Source organism: Dendrobates tinctorius, unplaced genomic scaffold (genome assembly GCF_039654945.1).
Source record: "Dendrobates tinctorius isolate UK_male_01 unplaced genomic scaffold, ASM3965494v1 ptg000192l, whole genome shotgun sequence".
In the NCBI taxonomy this organism is placed as follows: Eukaryota; Metazoa; Chordata; class Amphibia; order Anura; family Dendrobatidae; genus Dendrobates; species Dendrobates tinctorius.
This window is the reverse complement of record NW_027361859.1, coordinates 9,515,497-9,539,915: the sequence shown is the minus strand read 5'-3', so window position 1 is coordinate 9,539,915 and position 24,419 is coordinate 9,515,497. Positions and strand designations below refer to the sequence as shown.

The following is a 24,419-nucleotide window of genomic DNA, read 5'->3' as shown; positions in this document are numbered from 1 at the left end:
GAATATGCCCCATATGCTTCTGCATAGACTATGCCCCCATATGCTGCTCCATAGATTATGCCCCCATATGCTTCTCCATAGATTATGCCCCCATATGCTTCTCCATAGATTATGCCCCCATATGCTTCTCCATAGTTTATGCCCCCATATGCTGCCCCATAGAAAATACCCCATATGCTGCTCCATAAATTATGCCCCCATATGCTGCCCCATAGAATATGCCCCATATGTAGAATATGCCCCATATGCTGCTCCATAGACTATGCCCCCATATGCTGCCCCATAGAATATGCCCCCATATGCTGCTCCATAGGATATGACCCCATATGCTGCAAAAAAAAACAAACATATTCACCTCTCCTGGGTCCATCGCCGCTGTCTGCCGCTTCTTGTGTCAGTGACTGTTCAGCCAGCAGAGGGGCGGTGCGCACTAACCACGTCACTGCGCCCCCTGCTGCCTAAACGTCACTGACACAGGATGCAGCAGAGACAGCGGTGAGCAGCGATGGACCGGGGGACAGGTGAATATCGCTATACTTACCTGTCCTGCCGCGGTCTCTGCAGCCTCTCTTCTTCACTGTCTCCCTTCCTGTCTTCAGCGGTCATGTGGTGCCGCTCATTACACTCATGAATATGCACATATTCGTGAGTCGTAATGAGCGGTACCTCGTGACCGCTGAAGACAGGAAGGGAGACAGTGGAGAAGCGAGCAAGGCTGTACTTTTATGCCCAATGATGACAAAAGTATTTTCAGAGTGATACCTTTATTGGCTACCCAGAAAAAAATATCTGTTTGCATCTTTCAGAGCACAGAGGTTCCTTCTTCAGTCAAAATTACAAATTAATTAATGAGAAAAAGGCAAAACATTTAAGAGATATTATTAATAATAAATAAATAAATTTTATTTCTATAGCACCGACATATTCCACAGCACTTTACATTTCAGAGGGGATTTGTACAGACAATAGACATTACAGCATAACAATAATCACATAGATTATAACAAATACCAAGAGGAATGAGGGCCCTGCTCGCAAGCTTACAGTCTATGAGGAAAGAGGTAGACATGAAAGGTGGGTGGTAACAGTTGCCTTGATTGTATGGACCAGCCATAATGTTAAGTGTGTAACAGTACAGACACAGAGGGCTAATGGATGCATAAAGCATGTGGGAACATGATGCAGGGAACCTGGTTATGGTAAAACTTTTGACTGTGCCACCCAGGGATAGATTAGGTTAATGTGTTGAGGCAGTAGGCCAGTCTGAATAAATGCGTTTTCAGGGCACGCTTAAAATTGTGGGGATTGGGGACTAATCGTATTGACCTGGGAAGTGCATTCCAAAGAATTGGCGCAGCACGTGTAAAGTCTTGGAGACGGGAGTGGGAGGTTCTGATTATTGAGGATGCTAACCTCAGGTCATCAGCAGAACGGAGGGCGCGGGTAGGGTGGTATACTGAAACAAGGGAGGAGATGTAGGGTGGTGCTGAGCCATGGAATGCTTTTTGGGTGAGGGTAATAAGTTTGTACTGGATTCTGGAGTGGATGGGTAGCCAGTGTAATGACTGGCACAAGGTAGAGGCATCGGGGTAACGATTGGCGTGGAATATTACAGCAGGGCATTTGTTTCATGAGGTGGGAGGGGTGATGCCTCCTAAAGATAAACCAAGGAAATCAAATTAGGCATTTTTTTTTACAAATTGAGAGGCAGTGGGAATGTTCTTAGTTATGTGGAGTCTGTCTGGTGGAGGTGTGAATTGTATCCCTGTAGAGAGTCATAAATCCAGGTGTTAAATTGAGTCTTGTTGTCAAAGAATTGAGCATAATTTTTTCTCTCTCTGTGGTCCTTAAAATGACTTTTTAAGAGTAAGACCTTTAAATCTGTCACACAGGGTCCAGGTCCAGAGAAATTTTATCCTACAGATGTGTCCAGTTCATTCCTGATTGTGTGTCTGTGTAGATTCAGCCTTGTTTGCAGCTTTTTGCATGGTTTTCCCAATAAAGTGTAGTGTGGCTAATGGTCGCATAGTCGATGGGAGGTATGTGTCACAGAGATGACTTGTCTCTGTGATGTAACCCAGAGAATTTTCTCTAGTGCATGAAAGCACTAAGAGGTTCGTTTGTTGTACCTGGGTCTTGGTTGTGGGTAGCTATGAGAGTTGGGCAGGTCTGTCTACCTACATACAGTACCTCACGACTGGGTGTAGTTACAGCCTATATAATGGAGGCTGTTGTTTGACACATGGTCTCTGTTGGGATGGAGAAGGCCTACTGTGTGTGTGGCTCCAGACTGAACCTGAGTGCAGGACATTACTCCAGCCTGTGTGCTCACAGGCCTGGTGGAGCAGCACTCTACTATGGACATTTATACTTTGGTTTTGCCTGATCTAAATTCTGTTTACTTTCTGCTTTTGCTTCTGGGTTTATGAATAAACCCACATGAACTTTTAAAGGAACGTGTCTACTGTTTTCCTCGCGTCGCACCCGAGTGAGTACAACCCCTACAATTGGTGTTAGATGTGTGGGCAGCGTTCCCAGCAGAGATGTGAGACTGCTATAAGAAGGACTGTATGTCCTGGATTAACCAAACATTGATCCTATAGTCACTAGACTACTAACACGATCAAGAAGTATCTACTCAAAAAAATAATAAAATAACAGTTTTATTGAAATGACTCAAGTTAAAATACAAAACATATAAATAAATGTTGGTGCCTCAAAACAAACAGCATAAACGTGGATGTCCTGGATTAAGTCTGGCGCAAGTGAAAAAGCATTGCCAGACAAAATGAAGGACCTGCTGAAACACTTGGTCCAGTCGTAGCAGCAACAGCAAGAGACCAAAAGGCTTTTGTTACAGCAGAGCCAGCAGCAGTAACAGCAGCAGATGCAGCTTCTGGCAACCGCCATCTAGGGCAGGATGAGCGCCGCAATCCCAGGTCCAGCTGATGACGCCCAAGTCCGGAAGGCGGTAGTGCAGGCTTTGCAGAAAATGACTCCCGGGGATGATTTCGAGGCCTTCCTGACTTTGTTTGAAAGGGTCACCGAGTGGGAGAAAGTCCCGCCAGAGTAGTGGGCAGAGGTACTGGAGCCATACCTGATGGGCGAACCCCAGAAAGGGTACTATAATTTAGTTTTGCAGGATGTCAAAGAGCATGGCAAGCTAAAATCTGAGATTCTTGCATGCTTGGGGGTGACAATGACTCTCAGGGCACAGCGGGTTCACCGTTGTGCGTATCACCGGTACAAACCACCGCGCTCCCAAATGTTTGACCTGTTGCTCCTGGTCCAGAAGTGGCTGCAGCCAGAGTCCGCCATGCCTGCGCAGATGATAGAACGGGGGGTGATGGACCTGTTTGTGTATTCCCTGCCGAGGCCCGTACAGATTTGGGTTCCCCAGGGTGATCCCTGGAATGCCGATGAACTGGTCGGACTGATCAAGAGATAACTGGGGGTTGAAGGTTCCGTGGGAAGGCAGCCCACTTCATACTGGGGGTGTCAACAGGGGGGCGGAGGCCCAAAAGGGGTGGGGCATCCAAGGGTTCAAAGGGGTGAGGGAGGTGGTGCCCAAGGTCCCTACGGGTGATGTTATTTGTTGGAGATGCCACGGGCCAGAACATATAAATGCCCGTTATTCCCTGACCCCGAAGCAGATGGAGTGCAGCACAGGGTGCCGTAGTTCATATTATGCATACCGGGCCTGCATTGTGAACTCTCCACCCAATGAGGGGCCTCAAGCATGTTCCGTGAAGGCGAACGGTCGGGAGGTAACTGCACTGCTAGACTCCAGGAGTTTAGTGACCCTAGTGAGGACCACTTTTCCTCTCCAACTGATCCTGGGGAAAAAGGTCGGCGTTCAGTGAATTCATGGTGATGCTAATTACTACCTTATGGCCAGAGTGGACATTGAAATGGCCCACGGTACTGAGTCCCATGAGGTCGGCGTCATTCTGGACTTGTATCCTATAGGCCGGGACTTTTGTTTATTTTGGGATCTGTGGGGGAAGGGTTCTGAGTTCGCTGGCACGAAAAGGGAACCCGTGAACCCTAATAAGATCACCACACCCAGAGGCAGACAGATTTCCCTTTTGTGTCCTTGTGGGGGATGAAGAGGAAGTGTCCCCTGTGTCTGACATTCCGGAGTTATGGGTGACCAGTGAGAATTTTGGGACTGCCCAACATAGGAACCCAACTCTGAAAGAAGCCTTTAACAATGTCACTGTCATTAATGGGATTGCACAGGAGCTGGGGGCTGACACAAGGTTTCCCTATTTTATGAGTGGGAAGTTGTTGTATCAGGTCACAAAAGTGAGGGAGGAGCTGGTGCCGGGCCCCTATAGACGGAAGGGGCCATCTTGGGGGACATATGGGAGTGGAAAAAATGCAGGAATGGATTGTGAAGAGGTTCTATTGGCCTGGGTGTCAACAGGAAATATTAAACCATTGCAGGTTCAGCCATACTTGTCAGTTAACCGCCCCCCACCTCTCATTTTCGGAGTCCCCTTGTGCCATTGCCTATCATCAAAGTGTCATTTGAGAGAATTGCCATGGACTTGGTCCCCAGGTGAAATCTGCTTGTGGGCATCAATACATATTGGTCATAGTGGACTACGCCACACGCTACCCTGAAGCAATTCCCCTCAGAAACTCCTGTGCAAAAAGTATAGCCTGAGAATTGGTCCATGTTTTTTCCCAGACAGGTTGACCAAAGGAGATCCTGGCCGACCAGGGAACACCTTTTATGAGTAAGGTGATGAGGGAATTATGCAAGGTCCTGCAAATCTCCCAATTGAGAACTTCTGTGTACCATCTCCAGACAGATGGCCTTGTCGAACGGTTCAATAAAACACTGAAAAGCTTGCTGACGAAAGTTATAGAAAAGGACGGTAGAGACTGTGACTGTCTCTTACCATATCTGATGTTCTCCATCCGTGAGGTTCCACAGGCCTCCACAGGGTTTTCGCCATTCGAGCTTCTGCATGGATGACATCCGCGAGGTCTCCTGGATATAGCCAAGGAAACCTGGGAAGCCAAAGTCACGCCCCACAGTAGCTCTATTGAGCATGTGGCACTGATGCAGCATAGTATTGTGAAGGTGATGCCCATAGTAAAAGGACACCTCCTCCAGGCACAAGAAGCTCAGGTCAGTGTCTACAAGCGGTCAGCCAGAGTGAGGCAGTTTAATCCGGGATACCGAGTATTTGTGCTAAATCCAACGGTGGGAAGAAAGTTCTTGGACAAATGGCAAGGGCTCTATGAAGTGGTGGAGAAGCTTGGTAATGTAAATTATAAGATTCATCAACCAGGAAGACGGAAACCATATCAGGTCTACCATGTCAACCTCATCAAGCCATGGCGGCTGAAACTCCGTGCTTGCTGGGCAACCCAGAAGGCGAGGTTGGAGGTGTTGCCATAATGGAGATGCTGTCGAAGGCCCAGAAACAGCAATGCCGTGAGTTGCTCCAGAAGAGCAGGGACCTTTGCTCGGAATTGCCGGGGGGCTCGAAGGTCGTAGAACACGAAGTTCTGTTAAAACTAAGGGTTAATGAAGAGTCCAAGAGCGGTTGGTTGAGCCCGATTGTCCTGGTCCCAAAACCCGATGGTGAATGGAGGGTCTGCAACAACTATCGGAAGTTGAATGAGGTCTCCAAATTCAACGCATATCCCATGCCACGCGTCAATTAGCTGATTGAGAGACCTGGGCCCACAAGGTACATAACCAACTTGGATTTGACAAAGGGATATTGGCAGATCCCTACGGCGAGAACCAAGGAGAAGGCTGCTATTTCTACTCTGGACGGATGCTTCCAGTATGTCCGGATGCCGTTTGGACTGTGTCACTGTCCATTTTTGGAGCCGTGGCAGAATGTGGATTCTTATAGAAACCTTTTTCCTTTTTCCGCTGGTGGCTGCTGGGGTTTACTACAACTGTAGTTGTTTTGGTGCTGGTTTTGCCCCCGGTGGCCGCTGGGGATACTGCACGTTTGAATTAACCAACAGGTGATAACTACTGCCCCCTCCTTCCTATAAAAGGTCGTCATGTGCAGTAAATCACTGTTGGTAATATTGTTCATTTGTTATCCAACCGTGGTGAAGACTGGACCTACCTGGTGGAGAGGGGGATCAGCTTATCTGGAGCAGTGGAGTTGCTGCTGGATGCTGATCGGATCCTTACTCTGTTGCTTGGAGCATTTGCAGCAGAGCAAAGCTAAATTTTGGGTTTTAGTTGCTTTAACCCCGTGGTGTCTGTTTTATTTTCCTTTGTGAGTTATTGGGTGCAGTTCACTTTATTCCCTGTCTCACCTCCTTTGGAGGGGGTTGGTGGTTTAGCTCAGGGCTAAACAGGAGATAGGGACAGGTCGGGGACTTGGGCCTCACTACCTTCAAGTGTACCCCCAAGTTAAGGAGAGTCAGGGCACCCCCTTAGCCTGAGGGCAGTTCAGGGGCCCAGGTTCCACGTCTCCTGCTTTGTCCCAACTTCCCCGTGACATTATTACCAACCCATCCATTTTTTCCTGGTGAGCCATGGCCCTAATGCAGACCTGTCTCCAATTGCTGCAGACCCTCACTGAGGAGCGTGGGGTGCTGCGTGGTGTGGTGGAGCAGCAGCTGCAGCAGTGGGAAGGGTACAGGGCCTCAGCTCAGATGCAGGCGCAACCAGAGCCCAAGTTATCTCTCCCAGACAGGTTTTCTGGAGGGAGAGAGAATTTTTTGTTTTTTCAGGAGGCCTGCAAGCTACACTTCAGGCTCTGCACTCGTTCATTAGGGAGTGAGGTACAGCGGGTGGGATTCATTATAGCCCTCCTTGAAGGTGATCTCCTATCCTGGGCCTTCTCTCTGCCGGCCGATTCACCATCTCTACGGTCGGTGGACGAGTTTTTTGCGGCTTTGGCGAATATGCACCCTGGGGTCCTTGCTGAGGAGGAGGACTCACAGGTGCCGGTGGATGAGCCCAGGCAGGTGGGAGGAGTTGGTTCCCCAGCGGTTTTGCCTGCGGATCGTCGTGATGTGGGGGCATGTTTTAGCTGTGGGCAGACTGGTCATGTTTTCAGGGTCTGGCAAGCGCGCCAAAACTTCTGTACCATCTAAGGAGCCGCGCCCCCCTGGTCGTGTGGAGGGAGGCGACCAGGGAGTGTATATTTCCTCCATTTTGCCCTCTCAGTGTACTATGTCAGCAGAGGTGGTGGTTGGCGGGGTACCTAAGGGCATACCGGTGTTTGTGGACAGTGGAGCGGGAGTCAATCTTGTGGACGCTCACTTTGTCCAGACACATGGCCTGAAGTGTAGGACGCTGGCCAAACCTCTAAGCGTCCAGGCCATTGACTCTGTCCCACTGAGCCAGGGGAGGTTGACCCAAGTCGTACAAAATATACATCTGCGCATAGGGACTCAGCATGAAGAGTCCCTGTCATGCTACGTCTTGGGGGGAATGCTATCACCTATTGTTTTAGGCCTCCCTTGGTTAGAAAAACACAACCCGGTCATAGATTGGTGGTCTAGGGAAGTAGTCAGCTGGGATCAGTTGTGTGAGGGCTGCTGCCCAGGGGCTACTGTCTCTGCCGTCTTTCTACAACCATCCCATTCTCCAGTGGGGGCAGCAGAGGTGCTGCCAGGGAGTAGGGGCAAGTCTCTACTCTCACCACATGCTAACCCTGGGTGTCGGAGTCCTCGTAGGAGGAGGGGACGGAGGAGAGTGGTGACTCCTTCTGAGCATTGTGGGGGTGTGAGTATGACGACACAGGGGGACGCCTCTGTTGTCAGTCCTTTGAAGAGTTCACCATTTTGTGTCAAGCGCATGAATGGTAATAAACGTTCAGGTCCGGACCTGTGTGTGAACGAGTATGTATGGGTGGCCACCAAAAACATCCAGTGGACGTGTGTTACTGGGGTCTGGAGTTCTCGGGTGATCGGGCTGTATCGGGTGACTTACCAGCTGGAGTTACCCCCAATTATGCCCATATACAACTCGTTCCCCAGGTCGGCGCTCTGGAGATTTGTGGTGCCTCCGGAGCATACATTGCCATTTCCATCTGCCCACGTTTTCCATAAACCTGCGAGTCAGGTGGTCGCTGAGGTGAACTCTGGTGGACCTAGGCGTCTGCACCGTAGGTGTTTTTCGGGTGAGGTGCAGTGTTGAGGGTCCAGAGGCCCCTCATTGAAGGAGGGGTACTGTCACGGTCCATTTTTGGAGCCGTGGCAGAATGTGGATTCTTATAGAAACCTTTTTCCCCCGGTGGCCGCTGGGGTTTACTACAACTGTAGTTGTTTTGGTGCTGGTTTTGCCCCCGGTGGCCGCTGTGGTTACTACACGTTTGAATTAACCAACAGGTGATAACTACTCCCCCCTCCTTCCTATAAAAGGTCGTCATGTGCAGTAAATCACTGTTGGTAATATTGTTCATTTGTTATCCAACCGTCGTGAAGACTGGACCTACCTGGTGGACAGGGGGATCAGCTTATCTGGAGCAGTGGAGTTGCTGCTGGATGCTGATCGGATCCTTACTCTGTTGGTCTGCTTGGAGCATTTGCAGCAGAGCAAAGCTAAGTTTTGGGTTTTAGTTGCTTTAACCCCGTGGTGTCTGTTTTATTTTCCTTTGTGAGTTATTGGGTGCAGTTCACTTTATTCCCTGTCTCACCTCTTGGGGAGGGGGTTGGTGGTTTAGCTCAGGGCTAAACAGGAGATAGGGACAGGTCGGGGACTTGGGCCTCACTACCTTCAAGTGTACCTCCAAGTTATGGAGAGTCAGGGCACCCCCTTAGCCTGAGGGGCAGTTCAGGGGCCCAGGTTCCACGTCTCCTGCTTTGTCCCAACTGCCCCCTGACAGACTGCAGGGGGCTCTGGAGACCTTCCAGAGAGCTATGGATAGCTATGGATAGAATTCTTGCACCCCATAAGCAATACGCCGCTGCATACCTTGATGATTTTGTTATTTTTTATCCCAGACTGGGAGATTCATTTGGAAAAGGTCCAAGCATTGTTTGATGCTCTAAGGAGGGTGGGATTTTCCGTAAACCCGAAGAAATGTGCCATGGGGCAAGAAAAAGCCAAGTACCTGGGATATGTAGTGGGTTGAGGCGAAATAAAACCCCAAATCAGTAAAGTTGAGGCAATTCAAACATGACCGAGACCGTTGTCCATCAAAAAAGTTAGAGCCTTCCTGGGGATCGTGGGATACTACAGGAGGTTCATCCCGAACTTCGCCATGATGGCCGCACCCCTGACTGACCTCCTAAAGGCGAAGAAATTGGTAATGGTCAAATGGTCTGAAGAGGCAGAGAAATGAAAGGGGCTCTGTGTAAGCAACTGGATCTGGTGGCCCCTGACTTTAAGGCGTTTATTCTCCAAACAGACGTCTCAGATGTCAGGGTAGGAGCAGTCCTTTCCCAGGAGATACACGGGGAGGAGCACCCTGTTCTCCACCTGAGTAGGAAGCTATCCTCATGTGAGAGGAATAACTCAGTCGTAGAGAAGGAGTGCTTGGTCATAAATTGGGCGGTAGACACATTACGGTACTATCTGGTTGGACATAAGTGTAAGTTGGTATCCGACCATGCCCCACTCAGATGGATGAGTGAAACAAAGGGGAAAAATGCTAGGGTCACCTGCTGGTATTTAGCTCTTATATGTAGAGCATAGAGCAGGGAAGCTACATGGTAGCTTCCGATGCCCTTTCATTCGGTAGATGAGAGGACACTTCTGACAAGGAGATTCCTTAAGTAAGCGGGCTGTTTATAGAACAGAAGTGGTAGTTCTGGGAATATTTCTTTCAGTTTATGGTCTCTGTGGAATATGGGTTGGATATCAGCACCAATTTGCCTCATGATGATCTGCTAATAGTGCAGACAGGCTCAAAAGATGATTTGCTGACCTTCCACAAAAACTTCCACAAGTCCTGCCCAACCATCAAGCTCACCCTCAACTTCTCAAGGTCATAAACGTCATAAACACATTTTCTGGACATGACCATATACATCAAGGACAACAAACATACATACAAACATCAATTTACCATAAGCCTACAGGACATCCAGCATATCTTAGCAATATGTCACGATCCCACCGCTGCCACCAATATGTCATAGACAGGGGGATGTGACCTTTGGCCGCACACGGCTATCACAGGCACAGGGGGCTTATCTTAGTTATCCCACTGCTGGCTCCATGTGATAAAAAACAGCAAGCTAGTCTTGCCCTAACAATTTACCGCAGGGGGGTTTATTTTGGTTATCCCACCAATGCCTCAATATGTTACAAGCTGTCAGGATTTGTGAGTATCCCACTTTCTCAGTTCCATTTTGCAACTTGCAGCTCTCCGGTGCCCCCCTTACCCTCAGGTCAGTTGGGGAACTACACCTGGGATAAGTGGTCGCCGGCCAGCTGCTTCAATGAGAACTGGCCTCCCGGAACGCTGCAATGAGGGAATTATAAAATGCTCTGGCCGAAGCCACCCTATTAGCTTATAAAATCCCTGTTAACACCACAGACTGTGAGGAGGAATACCCTGGAGTGGACCCTCTGGACCGTGGCACCGAGGGACCCCGGACGAGCAACCTGGTGTGACCGACCCCTATACAGGGATCGTTAGGCGCAAGACCAGAGACTCGAATGCCACGGCAGCCGGAACCAAGAGGGGCGGCTCGGAATGGTGCACAGGGCGTGAGCAGGAACAGACACAGGACTTGAACAGGCACGGTTACCGGACTGGAGCAGGCACGGAGACAGGACTGGAGCCGGCACGGACACAGGACTTGAACAGGCAAGGACACAGGACTGGAGCTGGCACGGACACTGGACTGGAACAGGCACGGACACTGGACTGGAGCAGGCACGGAGACAGGACTGGAGCAGGCACGGACACAGGACTGGAACAGGCACGGACACTGGACTGGAACAGGCACGGACACTGGACTGGAACAGGCACGGACACTGGACTGGAACAGGCACGGACACTGGACTGGAACAGGCACGGAGACAGGACTGGAACAGGCACGGAGACAGGACTGGAGCAGGCACGGACACTGGACTGGAACAGGTGCGGACACTGGACAGGTACGGGCACGGACACAGGACTGGAGCAGGGCTGGAAGCAAGCACAGAGGTTAGGCAGCGAGCCGGATTCCAGCGGAGTACTCAGGGCCTGAGGCGCAGAAGGAAACAACCACGGTCAGGCGCCTCCACTAAGGGAGGGCGGCCTGATATGGCTGCTGCTGAGCCCCCATTGGTCCGGCGGTGCAATTGGGGCAGGGCACCGCCGGAACCCAGCTTAGCGGCGGAGGACCGGCCGCGACCTACTGCGCATGTGCGGGACCCGCGGTGACGTCACCAGCCGTGGGCCGGAGGAAGGGAGAGGCCGACGCCGGGGCTGGAGGAAGCGAGGCTGCTGGAGGGAGCGCGGCTGCCGGACGAGGTGAGTATCGCTGCGCGCACGGGGGCGCAGGGCTGGGAGCGTGACAGGGGGATCGGGGACCGTGACAATCCCTTTCCATCACAGTCAGCAGTACCCGGGACCCAGACCACACTTCGCTGCCACCAGCTCCAGATGTTCTCTTATTAATATTTAAACTAAATAGAGGGGTTCGAAGCCAACCCAAATCAGTAGCGTAATTATCTTAAAGGCACGAAAATTTGTTTTTAGAGCATGAAGACAGACTGATAAAGTTATAATTTATTCCCAAAAGACGGGCAGTGTTTACAGAGATAAAAGATCTTACAAAGTTGAGACATTAGATATGTACAATGCAAATACAAAATAAACAGGTTTAAAAGTAGAAATCAACACTTACATTTGCTTAGATGGTCTTAGGCTAACCATGTGGGGAGAAGGCGGAGCCAACGTCTCCACTCATCTGAGTTCCTTTTGGCATGGAATCTCCAGCTCGAATGACCTCTCAACTCAATGAGTGTACTCTATAGTTCTGGGTCATGACATCATAAAAGGGGCTGTCTGGTGATGGTCCTCCCCCTGCTCTTGGACTTAGAATCTGACTACAAAACTTATAATGACTATATCTCGCAGAGGGTACCTCGGTATAAACACGCACATAGTATCATTTTCTTTGCCTGTCGAATTCAATAATTCAAAACCAAACATGTAGTAATTACGTCACACCGTTTAGGAGAAATCCATGTCTGTCGGACCTGTGATTTCTATCTACTCCACTGTGTATAGATAATAGAGTATAATAAAGATGTTACGGAAGTGACTTAACTAACATTGTGCAGTGACTCTGTTTTCCCTATAGTGATGCATATTTCTTGTTGCTAAAACTTTTATCTGTTTTTTTTCAGGTTAAAGGGAACCTGTCACCCCCTGGGCATTTTTAACTAAAAGAGCCACCTTCAGCAGCACTAAGGCTGCATTTTGTGAAGGTGGCTCTTCTGTTTCTGACCCCCATTAACGCCAAAATATAGACTTCCCAGCCCCGCAGTGTGAATACTTCATAACGCACTGCGGGGCGGGATCTGGGAACTCAGAAACACGCATGCGCGAGCCTTTTCTAAACACCTCTGATCAGTGCGATCATACAACATACAAGCCTGTGATGGCTCCGATCATGCACTGTACTACTGTAGTGCCGTATATCATCACTGCCTATCAGTATAATACTAATGGCCCCATACACATGAGATAAGTGTTGGCTGAGCAGTCCTTTAGCAGATGACTATTGTGAGGAGTCAGCTTTAGCTGAGTCAACTTTTCTTTAGAGTGGACCCTCTGGGTCGTGACACCCACCCACCAAGGGCGAGCTGACCTTGTGAGGAACCACCCCCTGTACAGGGAGTGTCAGGGCCGAGACCAAGGGGGTGAGCCACCACGACTGCTGGAACCAGACGGCCGGCTCAAGGAAGACACAATGTGAGTGTCTGACGACCAGGGACGGGCAGGAAACAAGACAAGGCGTAAGTTTAAGGTATCTTAAAACTTCAGGGTAACATCAGGTACAGGACGTGAAAACACAGGGAAAACACAGCAAGGTGCGTGCGGGGGCACGCCAAGGTCCATGGCATGATACGTGCTAGATAGTATGCCTGGGTACAGGCAAAGGCACGATGACGTCGGACTCTGGACAGAAGGCAACGATCGACAGGATCAGGGCATCAGGCTGCGGACATCAGCTCCAGACATCAGGCCGCAGTCATCAGGCTTAGGATCTCTAGCAGCGATCGGCAGGTTCCGGGCATCCGGCAGGCAAACCAAGGTTCAGGCAAAGAGACACGACAAGGTTCAAGACATGATGCGTGTTAAGGAACACGCCAGGGTCCAAGGCAAAGTTCAAGGCAGGGTGCGTGTGTAGGGGACACGCCAGGGTTAAAAGCACAAGACAGGGTTCAAGGTCCAAGGACCTGGGCGTGCTAAGGAAGCCGCCAGGATTCAAGATTCAAGGTCAGGCGCATGCTAGGGCACGCCAGGGGCACGGTACAAAGAATGGTCCTGGCCGTGCTAGGGGGCACGCCAGGGTACATGGTTAGCAGCGGGTCCCACACGTGCTAGAGAACACGTTGGACTTTGAAAGTCAGGACTGGTGTCCTGCGCGTGCAGAGGGGCACGCCAAGGTCAGGGTTCAAGGCAAAGAGCAAAGCTCAGAGCAAGGTACTAGCAAGACAAGGATACAAGACAGGTCATAGAACTCAGAACACGACAGAGAGACAGGGTTCAGGACAGAGCAAGGAAAGCAAAAGACTTGTGCAAGAGTAGCACGAAAATGCACAGTGCGAGCAACAGCGTGAGTGCAAGGGAGCACGGAAACCACGACTGGGGCACCAGCAGGCGGTACCGGCTGGAGGCACAGGCAGGCGGGCACGACTAGAGGAGGCACGGCTGAGGCACAGACAGGCTGAAACCACAATAGCACTGGACGGCGAGTACGGCTGAGGCACACAGGCGGGCACAGCTAGAGGCGGCACGGCTGAGGCACAACAGGCGGGCACGGGGCGACCAGGTCTGTGCAAGAGGGCATGCAGCCACAAGGCCGGGCTAGGCAAAGGTACAGGACAGAGACGCGTGCGAGACGGCACGGCAAAGCCTAGTACGAGAGGTGCAAGAGCGCACGAAAAACGGAGGCAAGACACAGAGTTCAAGACAAGGTCCTGCACGTGCAGAGGGCACGCCAGGGTCAGGGTTCAGGACAGAGAGCGGAACTAGCAGCGGAGCGTAGGCCGAAGCCCAGAGCCGGGTCAAGGTAGAGCCTTGAGACTAGTCCGGGACAGAGACATAGAACTAGCAGCGGAGCGTAGGCCGAAGCCCAGAGCCGGGTAAAGGCAGAGCCTTGAGACTACTCAGGGAGTGTGCTAGAGAGCACCAGTGGACAGAGTCTAGCAGCGGAGCGTAGGCCGAAGCCCAAAGCCGGGTCAAGGCAGAGTCTTGAGACTAGACACGGAACACAGGACGAACAACAAGGCAAGGAAGAGCTTAGGCAAGACATAGCGAAACAGGCTAAGGCAGAGAACAGCGAAAGTACTACAAGGCAAAGCATAGCAAGGACAAACATGGCACGAGAGACAACACAAGACATAGCAGGAGACAAGAGACAGAGTACAAGCACAGAGCGTGTGCAGAGATGCACGACAGGGCAGAGTGCAGGGGCACAGAATACTGGGAGCGACCGAGCAGACCAAGCAGCCATGCAGGGAAGCAACACGATACTCAGGCCCCGACCATAGGAAAGGGTGGTCTGATATAGCACCATAGCACCTGGACTTCCGGGTCAGGACCAGGGAAGGACTTCTGGTTCAGTTCCTCCTGGGTCATAGACAGCGTTGCTAGATCAGATTCGCTGGACCATAAAGAAGGTCACATGCTCAGGGGTTCCAGGAATACAGAGGATTGCAGAATCAGACAGTGCTGGAACATAGGAAAGGTCACATGATCAGGGGTTCCAGGAATACAGAGGATTGCTGAATCAGAGCAGAGACGGATGGTTACCTAGCAACAGTGTGCAGCCATGAGGTAAGGCGTGTGTGCACACTACTCCAGGCGTCTTGCAGCATAACAGTCATGAGGTGCGCCTGTACACACAGGCGAGACTCGCGGGGCGCCCTCAGGGTCCCGGACCTGGGGACAATGAGACATGACAGGCATGACAATGGGGATCATGCAGCGCAAGCAGCATGGCCGGCATGACAACTATCTCTCCCAACTCCCCAATACACACAAATATTCCAGCTTTCCTGTGGTCTGTATGAGAGAGTCGCCTCCAGACTCCTCTAGCGGAGGATTATCTACAGGAAGATCAAACGGATTGTCCTCTGAAATTCAGGATGCCAGATCCTTCTCTGCCCTGACATCATCTGTCGAGAGACCCCCAAACACATTATACGGTCGACCAAACCTCCCAAAATCAGTGCTTTCATATAACTTCAGTCTAATGTGTATGGGGCATTAAAAGGTAACTTATTGGACGCTGCCTCTGGCCCGAACTAATAGACCTTCGTACATTGCAGGCCCAGACACCATTATTAGGCATGTAAGTATTGTAGTAACTAGGCCGCCCAATACTATCGTGTACTTGGGTGTGGAGGGCATTCAGCTGAACTCTGTCACACCTTAACTGCCATGTTTGCTTTTCACAGCAGCAGGTGGTTAAACTGCCAGGGTATTTGTTGCACTCTATGTTCTGGGGTCCAAAAGGGTTAATTTTTTTTTTAAATAAATGTTTAATGTGTTAAAAAATAGCAAAATGTGTCTTCTGCTTTTTGCATTTTTTTTTTCTTTTTACATGAATTGTTGGTGCCAATTTTCTTTTAGAACATTTTAATATCTGCTTTTTTTCTGGTGTTTTTCTCATAGTATAGGAAAGCCTAAGGCTGGAAATAAAACCCATAAGACACTGTACATGGAGACTTTGTGATAAAATTATTTCTGTCCATGGTGTTTGTGCAAAAAAAAAATAAAAAAGCCTCAAACTTCTGTGTGTGACTCAGACCGGAGATCTAACGTGATAGAAGATTACAGTGCGGGGAAGACGGGAAACCTTCATATAGACGGCCGGTGGGGATGGAGTCAGTGACGGACTCTGGACAAATATGTTTCTAGAGCCGTAGTAGAAGATGAAGATGTCGTCCTCATCATGAAGTAGTTATTTCTCCTGTCCTGTGTAATGAATATCTCCTGCAGTATTGCTAATGCCGATTCCAGTGTCGGGAAATGAGACGAGAATTAGCGTTATGGAAGATGAGTCTATGAGAAACGTATTCAGCTGCCGACTCCGAGGAAGAAACTGCTTGTTGTCTGTGGCCTAAATATATAGGTTTTATTAGTAGATGTAAAGAAGAAAACTAAATACTGTAAAATAATAAATCTCATATGTTTCCCTGATTATCTCCAGTAATTAAGATTGCTGTAAAAGAGAAATAGCGCAATAGTTCATTATCCGGTGTGCAGGTAACAATTGCAAGTAATACACTCACCAAATGGAGTTTTGTAACAGGCAATGGAGGATTCGCTGCTGCAGAACCACAGATCCACGAGGGACCAACATAGAGGATTCAGAACAGGAAAAATGTGGTCAGACAATCCGCACTGCAAATCACTAAAAACTCGGATTATTAATACAGTGGTCTTTATTCTACGCGTTTCAGAGTCTCACAGAACTCCTTCCTCAGGAAAAAAGTGTTTTTTTCCTGAGGAAGGAGTTCTGTGAGATTCTGAAACTCGTAGAATAAATACCACTATATTAATAATCCGAGTTTTTAGTGATTCACAGTGCGGATTGTCTGACCACATTTTTCCTGTTCTGAATTATCTCCAGTAATTGTATTATTACACAGAATTCTTTATGATCTTACATTGGCTCATCCTCTTCTCTTTCAGGTCTCTACAATATCAGTTCCTCAGTCAAGATCATCTATAGAAGAGATTATTTACCCATCAAAGATGGATATGGACAGAGACAAGCTGGTGGAGAGGCTCTTACACCTCACCCTAGAGATCCTCTTCCGGCTTACTGGAGAGGTGAGAGATTCTGATGACGTCACATTCCATCATTCTTATCTATGGGAATAACAGATGGACAGAACTGGAGAGGTGAGGACTCTTGAAATGTCTGTAGTGAGATTTATTAATGTGTCTCTCCATAACCAGGATTACACAGTAGTGAAGAAAACCTCTAGTGAGCGCTGTCAGGACCCTGTGTCTGAGGGATGGGGAAGACCCCTGAGCCCAATCACAGGATCTCCACCTCACCCCCTGATACACGAGGACATCAATGACCAGAAGATTCTAGCACTCACCTACAAGATGATTGAGCTGCTGACTGGAGAGGTGACACTGCTGGGAATGCTGGGATATTATACAGTAACGCTATGAAGGGATCGGGGGATAACAGTATCATTGTATGTGTCAGATTCCTATAAGGTGTCAGGATATCACCATCTATTTCTCCAATGAGGAGTGGCACTATTTAGAAGGACACAAAGATGTGTACAAGGACGTCATGATGGAGGTTCCCCAGCCCCTCACATCACCAGGTAATAGGACTAAATACATACGGCTGATAATTATCTGTATGTGAAGAATGAACTCAGTCCCTGTATGTGTTTCCTCCAGTTCTATCCAGTAAGAGGACAACGTCAGAGAGATGTCCCCGTCCTCTTCTTCCACAGGACTGTAAAGAAGAAGATCCGAATGTTCCTCAGACTCATCAGGTAGATGGAGAGAAGGTGTCATGAGATCTCCCATATGATATGTTTTCAGATGTGAAGGTCTTGTGCTCAGTCTTGTTTCATCCACCAGTATTATATGGTTTATACTTGTGTAATGAGAACGGTGGAGATGGCAGGATTAGAGCTGATCATAGATGTGACTTCTCCTTCTGTCTGTGACTTTTACAATATTTGTTTCAGGGTGAAGATCTGACCCATATTAATACTACAAAGACATATGTAAGGGGTGATGAGTGGTTTAAAGAGGAGATTCCTAAATATGACCACCCAGGTGAGTTGTAACCATTAAATGCAGAGCAGTCACAGATTTTTATCAGTCACCAGCTGTGGCTGCTTTATCAGTGGTGTAGTCAAGCCATATCACAATCTTATGATCAACATTTTGCCGTTTCAGCTTAACATTCTCCACTAGTTACTTATTTTTTGCTGATGAAGACTGTTGAGTTTGATCATTTCAGTAGATGTTCTTGTCTATACCCATAGGTTTTTACTACAGTAGTTAGTGCCGCAAATACTCCTATTTAACCACTTCCCGCAGCCAAATTTGTGTTCCTAACCAGGTTCCATTTTCCAAATCTGACATGTGTCACTTTATGTGGTAGTAACTTTGGAATTCTTCACAAAGGATAATCAGAAACAAATGGACCCTTATTTTCCACCTTGTCTTGAATCCGACAATACCCTATATATGGTTGCTTATGTTTTACCTGCTCAAGTTTTAATCTGAAACTCGCTCACATACAAGTTAGGCACAACTGAGCACAGTTTTTGAGGTAAAACAAGATGAGTTTTATTTTATAGACTAACATTCTAGTACATGTGTTATAGCTGAAAACATCCCATTAATAAGCATAAATCATAAAGTAAGCATCAATACATCACCGGATATTGTAGCATCACTCCGAAATCGAGGGACTTCAAAATGATCACATCAGGAGCAACTGGGAAAAACACTGTCAGCCCGTCTGCTTGACCTCAGATTAAGTCCCGATTCCTTCTAGATAGTCTCTTGCTTATATACATGCTATGTAACTAAATGAAATTGATAACGTTAGCACAATCACAGTACAACCATCCTAGAATATTCTGGCACGTGATCACTTCATGTGATCATGCACAGTTACTTTGTTTTCAAGGATACTGTGCTCCTGACCATGAGTTATGCATAACAGTATTTACCAGTATTTTCCAGTTTATTCCACTTTTGCAAGATCAGTTTTGATCTTTTATAACCTGACGCTTAAAGACTGAAAGAGGGCAAAGAACCTAATTGATTACTATACTTATTGATCAAATCCCTATCTATTCCATGCACTCACTGACAAACTTGTCCTATTTGTATCACAGCTTACTACTGTCTGGACATATGGCAGGGTTAAGGAGGGAAGGAACGCCATTTAGCTATTTGAATGCAGATCTTGCTGAAATAGTTTGTATTGTGGGCAGTGTTCATGGACAGGTCACTTGGCAGCTCAAAAGATGGCTTCCATGAACAGGTTTGGCACTATCTACTCTGGGATTGCCTTGCTCATCACCATTTAACCACTTTTCATGGATCTGGACTTGCACAGAGACGCCTAGGCATAGGCCACGGTATTACCTGCTGTTCTATGGTGTGAGATGGCAAGAAGTATAGTTAGGTAGCCGGCTCAGAACCAGGAGGGCAGAGAAAATACAAAATCAGAAGACACAAGAGTAGCCCGTAAATAGGCCAGGCGTCTCCAATTGGCTGAAACAGGGAGCAGATTACTTCAGCTGAACAGCACACACCCATACTGCCAGACAGGATGGTACTACTTGTACCAGGCACCCTAATCTTAGTGGCTGGACAGAGCCTGCGCCGCCCAGAGTTTCTGGTTTCAACGTCTCCTCCATTACCAATGCTGCCTGTAGAATGAATAAGGCCGTGAATGTTGACAGGATCGGTTGTTGCAGGATGAGATCTCAGAGAAGATGGGAAACATTAATTGCAGATGGCCTAATATGACAAAATGGCAGAAAACCAGAGCAGTAGAAATCACCATACAGTGACTCCATTTTGGACATTATAACCCTCAGTGAATTAATCTACAGGAGTAGTATTTTTTACTCCACAGCCACTTTCTGGAAATTAGCACGCAGTGGATTTTAGAGAGTAAAAATTCCAAATATACTATTTTATTATCCAACACATCGTGCCCAGATCGTGCTCTAGGAGACACACACATGCTTAATAATTAAGTGAGTTCTTCTCACTATAGTAATGCCAAATACATGACTGTTTAATGTGGTTTGAGCACACTGCAAGTGAGGGGAAATTTGACTTTGGGAGAGTGGATATTGCTGGATCAGTTTATGGAAGCCATGTTGATTCTCAAGAGCTTTTGAGCTACTAATAATGTGGATACCTCTGTTTTTCCACTGAGTAGAAATTTTAATTGGTATTATTTTCACTTATATAACATTGTTTGGTGGCTTTTTATTCCATATTTGAGAGGCAGAATGAACAAACAGTTGAATACTGTGCTCCACTGGTTCATTCTATGAGGTTTCTGATTAGATTGTGAACTGTAATTGTCTCAGTGAATAATTCAATATTTTTACATAACTTGCCATTTTCACTGATACTTTAGGTAGAAATACTTAAAAATATAAAATTCAAAGATATTTTTTGTTTAAAACTGATAATTGGTTTTATTCTTGGCAGATGACAATCCCAGGAGATCAGAGGGACAGCTGACATCTTCAGTTTTTAAATCAGATGATTTTGAGGTACCTCAGGATATATTAGAAGTGAATGCCATTTCTCCAGATATACCATCAGCCCTTCACAGCAAAGATCTATCATCTGATCCTTTGAAGAAGGTCCTATCTTCTGATTCATTACCAACTACTAAGGAAAATCAAAGTCACAAAACAAGCATTAAAAAACGAATTGCTTCTAACACAAATAAGGCATTTTCACTTTCAGAATATAGAAATAGTTTTCCCTTGGAAAAGTATTTTCTTAAACATCAAAAAATTCACACAGCAGAGAATGAATTTTCTTGTTCCAAGTGTGATAAATGTTTTAACCAGAAATCAAATCTGGTTAGGCATGAGAGAATTCACACAGGGGAGAAGCCATTTTCCTGTTCAGAATGTGGGAAATGTTTTAGCCATAAATCAGATTTTGTTAAGCACCAGAGAACACACACAGGGGAGAAGCCTTTTTCTTGTTTAGAATGTGGAAAATGTTTTAACCAGAAAGTGCTTCTTGATTGCCACCAGAGAACCCACACAGGGGAGAAACCATTTTTATGTTCAGAATGTGGGAAATGTTTTAACCAGAAAAGGAATCTTGTTATACACCAGAGAACCCACACAGGGGAGAAGCCTTTTTCATGTTCAGAATGTGGGAAGTTCTTTAACCAGAAATCAAATTTAGTTAGTCACCAGAGAACTCACACCGGGGAGAAGCCTTTTTCATGTTCAGAATGTGGGAAATGTTTTAACAGTAAATCAGATTTTGTTAAGCACCAGATAACTCACACAGGAAAGAAGCCTTTTTCATGTTCAGAATGTGGGAAATGTTTTAACCAGAAATCAAACTTTGTTAAGCACCAGAGAACTCACACAGGGGAGAAGTCTTTTTCATGTTCAGATTGTGGAAAATGTTTTAACCAGAAAGCACATGTTGATAGACATCAGAAAACTCACACAGGGGAAAAGCCTTTTTCCTGTTCAGAATGTGGGAAATGTTTTAGCCAGAAATCAAATTTTGTTAAGCACCAGAGAATCCACACAGGGGAGAAGCCTTTTTCATGTTCAAAATGTGAGAAATGTTTTGTAGAGAAATCACAGCTTGTTAAACATCAGAGCACCCACACAGGGGAGAAACCTTTTTCCTGTTCAGAATGTGGAAAATGTTTTGTGAAGAAATCATCTCTTTTTAGTCACCATAGAACTCACACAGCGGAGATGCCTTTTTCATATTAATCTGAGAAATCAACACTTAATAAACATCAGAGAAGTCACACAGGGGAGAAGCCTTTTTCATGTTCAGTATGTTGGCAATGTTTTAACTGAAATCTGTATCTTCTTAAAGAAGTTGTCCACTACTAGGAGAACCCCTTGATATTCCTCATGTTTGGGCTCGTTAAAATAAAAACCCTAATATGTCCTGCATGAGCATCTGAAGAACCTACCAGCCGACTAGCTTGAGGACCTCTCAGATCATGTAATTAATCACTAGACCGGGAAGGAACTACAAAATTGAGTTATGCATATACAGTGTCTATGTATGCAAATATACATACTGTATTTAGTAGAGCGGTATGTAAGTGTGCATACAGTGGCATGTAAAAGTTTGGGCACTCCTGGTCAAAATGACTGTTATTGAGAACTCTTAAGCAAGTTGAAGATGAAATGATCTCTAAAAGACCTTAAGTTAACAGTGACACATTACCTTTGTATTTTAGGCAAAAGAAAAAAATACACTGTAATTTGTACCTTTAAAAATTACAAAAAGGAAAATGGTCCAATGCAAAAGTTTGGGCATCCTTGGAAATTTGTGTGCTCAGATAACTTTAACCAATATTTCAGACCTTAATTAGCCTGTTAGAGTTATGGCTTGTTCACTATCATCGTTAAGAAAAGCTAGGTGATACAAATTTCCCAGCTTTATAAAAATCCTGCCTCCTCTAATATTGTTTTTTTTAATCAGATAGTTTTTATTCACATTTTCGTTAAAACAAACAAGTGAAAAACAACTGTATCACCATCCATCCCACCCTCCCCCCCAACACCCCACACCCCCAGCCCGGTCCACAAAAGAAATAAGAAAATTATACACAAAAAGCACAAATCTTATGAAAATATAAAATACATGCACATAGACACAGTGGATAACAATGTCGACCAACATCAACTATTAGACGAATAGATTTGCTGCCGACAGACCCGGGGTGTCCAGCCAACCAGCCCAAATTTGCTCAAAAGTATTCGGTCGTCCCCTCTTAAGGTATATGGCTTTTTCTCTATAGAGTATATAGTTTAATTTATTGATATATTCTGTCCGAGATGGCACCTTATCTGAAATCCAATGGTATGCTATCAGCTTCCTAGCAGCATAAAGCATTCTGGCAACTGCGGTTTGAAGGTATTCATCTCCCCCCACATCCTCCACATAACCCAAGACACAGAAAACGGGATCTCGCGGGATATCCTGTCCTGTAGTCACATGGATCAAATTAAGGACCAGAATCCAAAATACCTGCAGGCAGGGGCACGTCCACAACATATGTAAGATATCAGCATTCTCGAGCGTACATCTAGGGCACTGCGAATCCATTCTCATCCCCATATGAAATAACCATTTAGGGGTTCTATAAACGCTATAAAGAATATACAATTGGGACAAATGATTGGGTTCGCTAAGAGACAGCCTGGGGACCATCTGCAGAATAGATTCCCATTGATCCCCTGAAATGGCGCCCAACTGTTGCTCCCACTTCGCCAGCGCTCCTATCGGATGCTTCACCAAAACCACTGAAAGAAGTCCACCGTACACAAACGAGATTAAACCCCTAGTGGATGCCTGCAGCCCGAGCCTGCTGACAATAGCATCCTGGTGTATAGATATGCTATTCATTTGGTCCTGCACTGTGTAGGCATGCCGCAACTGCAGATACTGGAAGAACATAGAGTGTTGGAGCGGAAAATCCCGTCTCAGTGTGTCAAAGCACTTAAAAACCCCATCCTCCACTAATTGCGACAGCCACCAGATACCTATTCGCCTCCATTGCGCAAAACCTTTAAGCGACCTCATTTGCGGCAAATACAGGTTATCCCAAATAGGGGAGTATTTTGTGAAACCCGTGATTCCTCTTAACTGTTTAATTTTATCCCACACTTTAATCATGAGAAGGACCGTAGGATATCTAGACGCCCAAGGTCTAAATCTGCCCGCTTCTAAATTGGATAACAGCGACCCCTGACCCACAAGAGACCGGAAAATCAACTGGCCCCCCGCCGTCTCCGCTGAGAAGCCCTCCATTTCCCCCGCCAAGTGCTGACATTGAGAGGAGAGAAAGTAGAGCCACGAATTGGGCAGCGCCAGCCCCCCCTCCTCTTTAGATTTTTGTAAATGTTCCAATTTGATCCTTGCACCCTTTTTTAACCAAATAAGTTCTCTAAATATCGCATTAATTTTGTAAAACCTATTTTGAGGGAGCCAGACTGGGGAGTTGGGAAGAACATACAGAAGCTGCGGCATGATCACCATTTTCAGTAAGTTCACTCTCCCCACCACAGAAAGATGCAACTTAGCCCAGGCCTTAACCTTCCCCTTAATCCTGGCCATCAGTGGCGAGAGATTCAAATATTCAAAATCCATTAGTTTATTAGATATCATAATACCCAGATATTTGAAAGTCGTTACAACCGGCACCTGTGTGACGTTGATTGGGATCGGATCTAAAGGGAGAACCGCAGATTTTTCCCAGTTAATAACTAGTCCCAAGACAGCTCCAAAAGAATTTAAGGAGCAGCATCACATTATGTAATGATCTATCAGGGTCAGCCAAGAACATAAGCAAGTCATCAGCATACAGTGCTACCTTCTCCTCCTGTCCTCCATATCTGAACCCCTCGATGCCCTTATCATATCTTATTCTGGAGACCAGAGGCTCTATCGCTAAAGCAAAGAGTAGCGGGGACAGAGGGCAGCCCTGCCTCATACCTCTATAAAGAGGAAAAGGGTCAGACAGTGATCCATTTGCTCGTATTCGTGCTTTCG

General features: G+C 47.0%; 1 protein-coding gene across 1 annotated transcript in view; it reads left to right on the top strand.

The window, feature by feature from the left end:
- LOC141055866 (uncharacterized) overlaps window positions 1-24,419 on the top strand; it is a 363,279-nt gene that overhangs the window by 128,171 nt on the left and 210,689 nt on the right. The window contains 2 exon segments of the mRNA XM_073552584.1: window positions 11,722-11,732; window positions 20,720-21,386. Coding sequence (XP_073408685.1) covers window positions 11,722-11,732; window positions 20,720-21,386 — 678 coding nt within the window.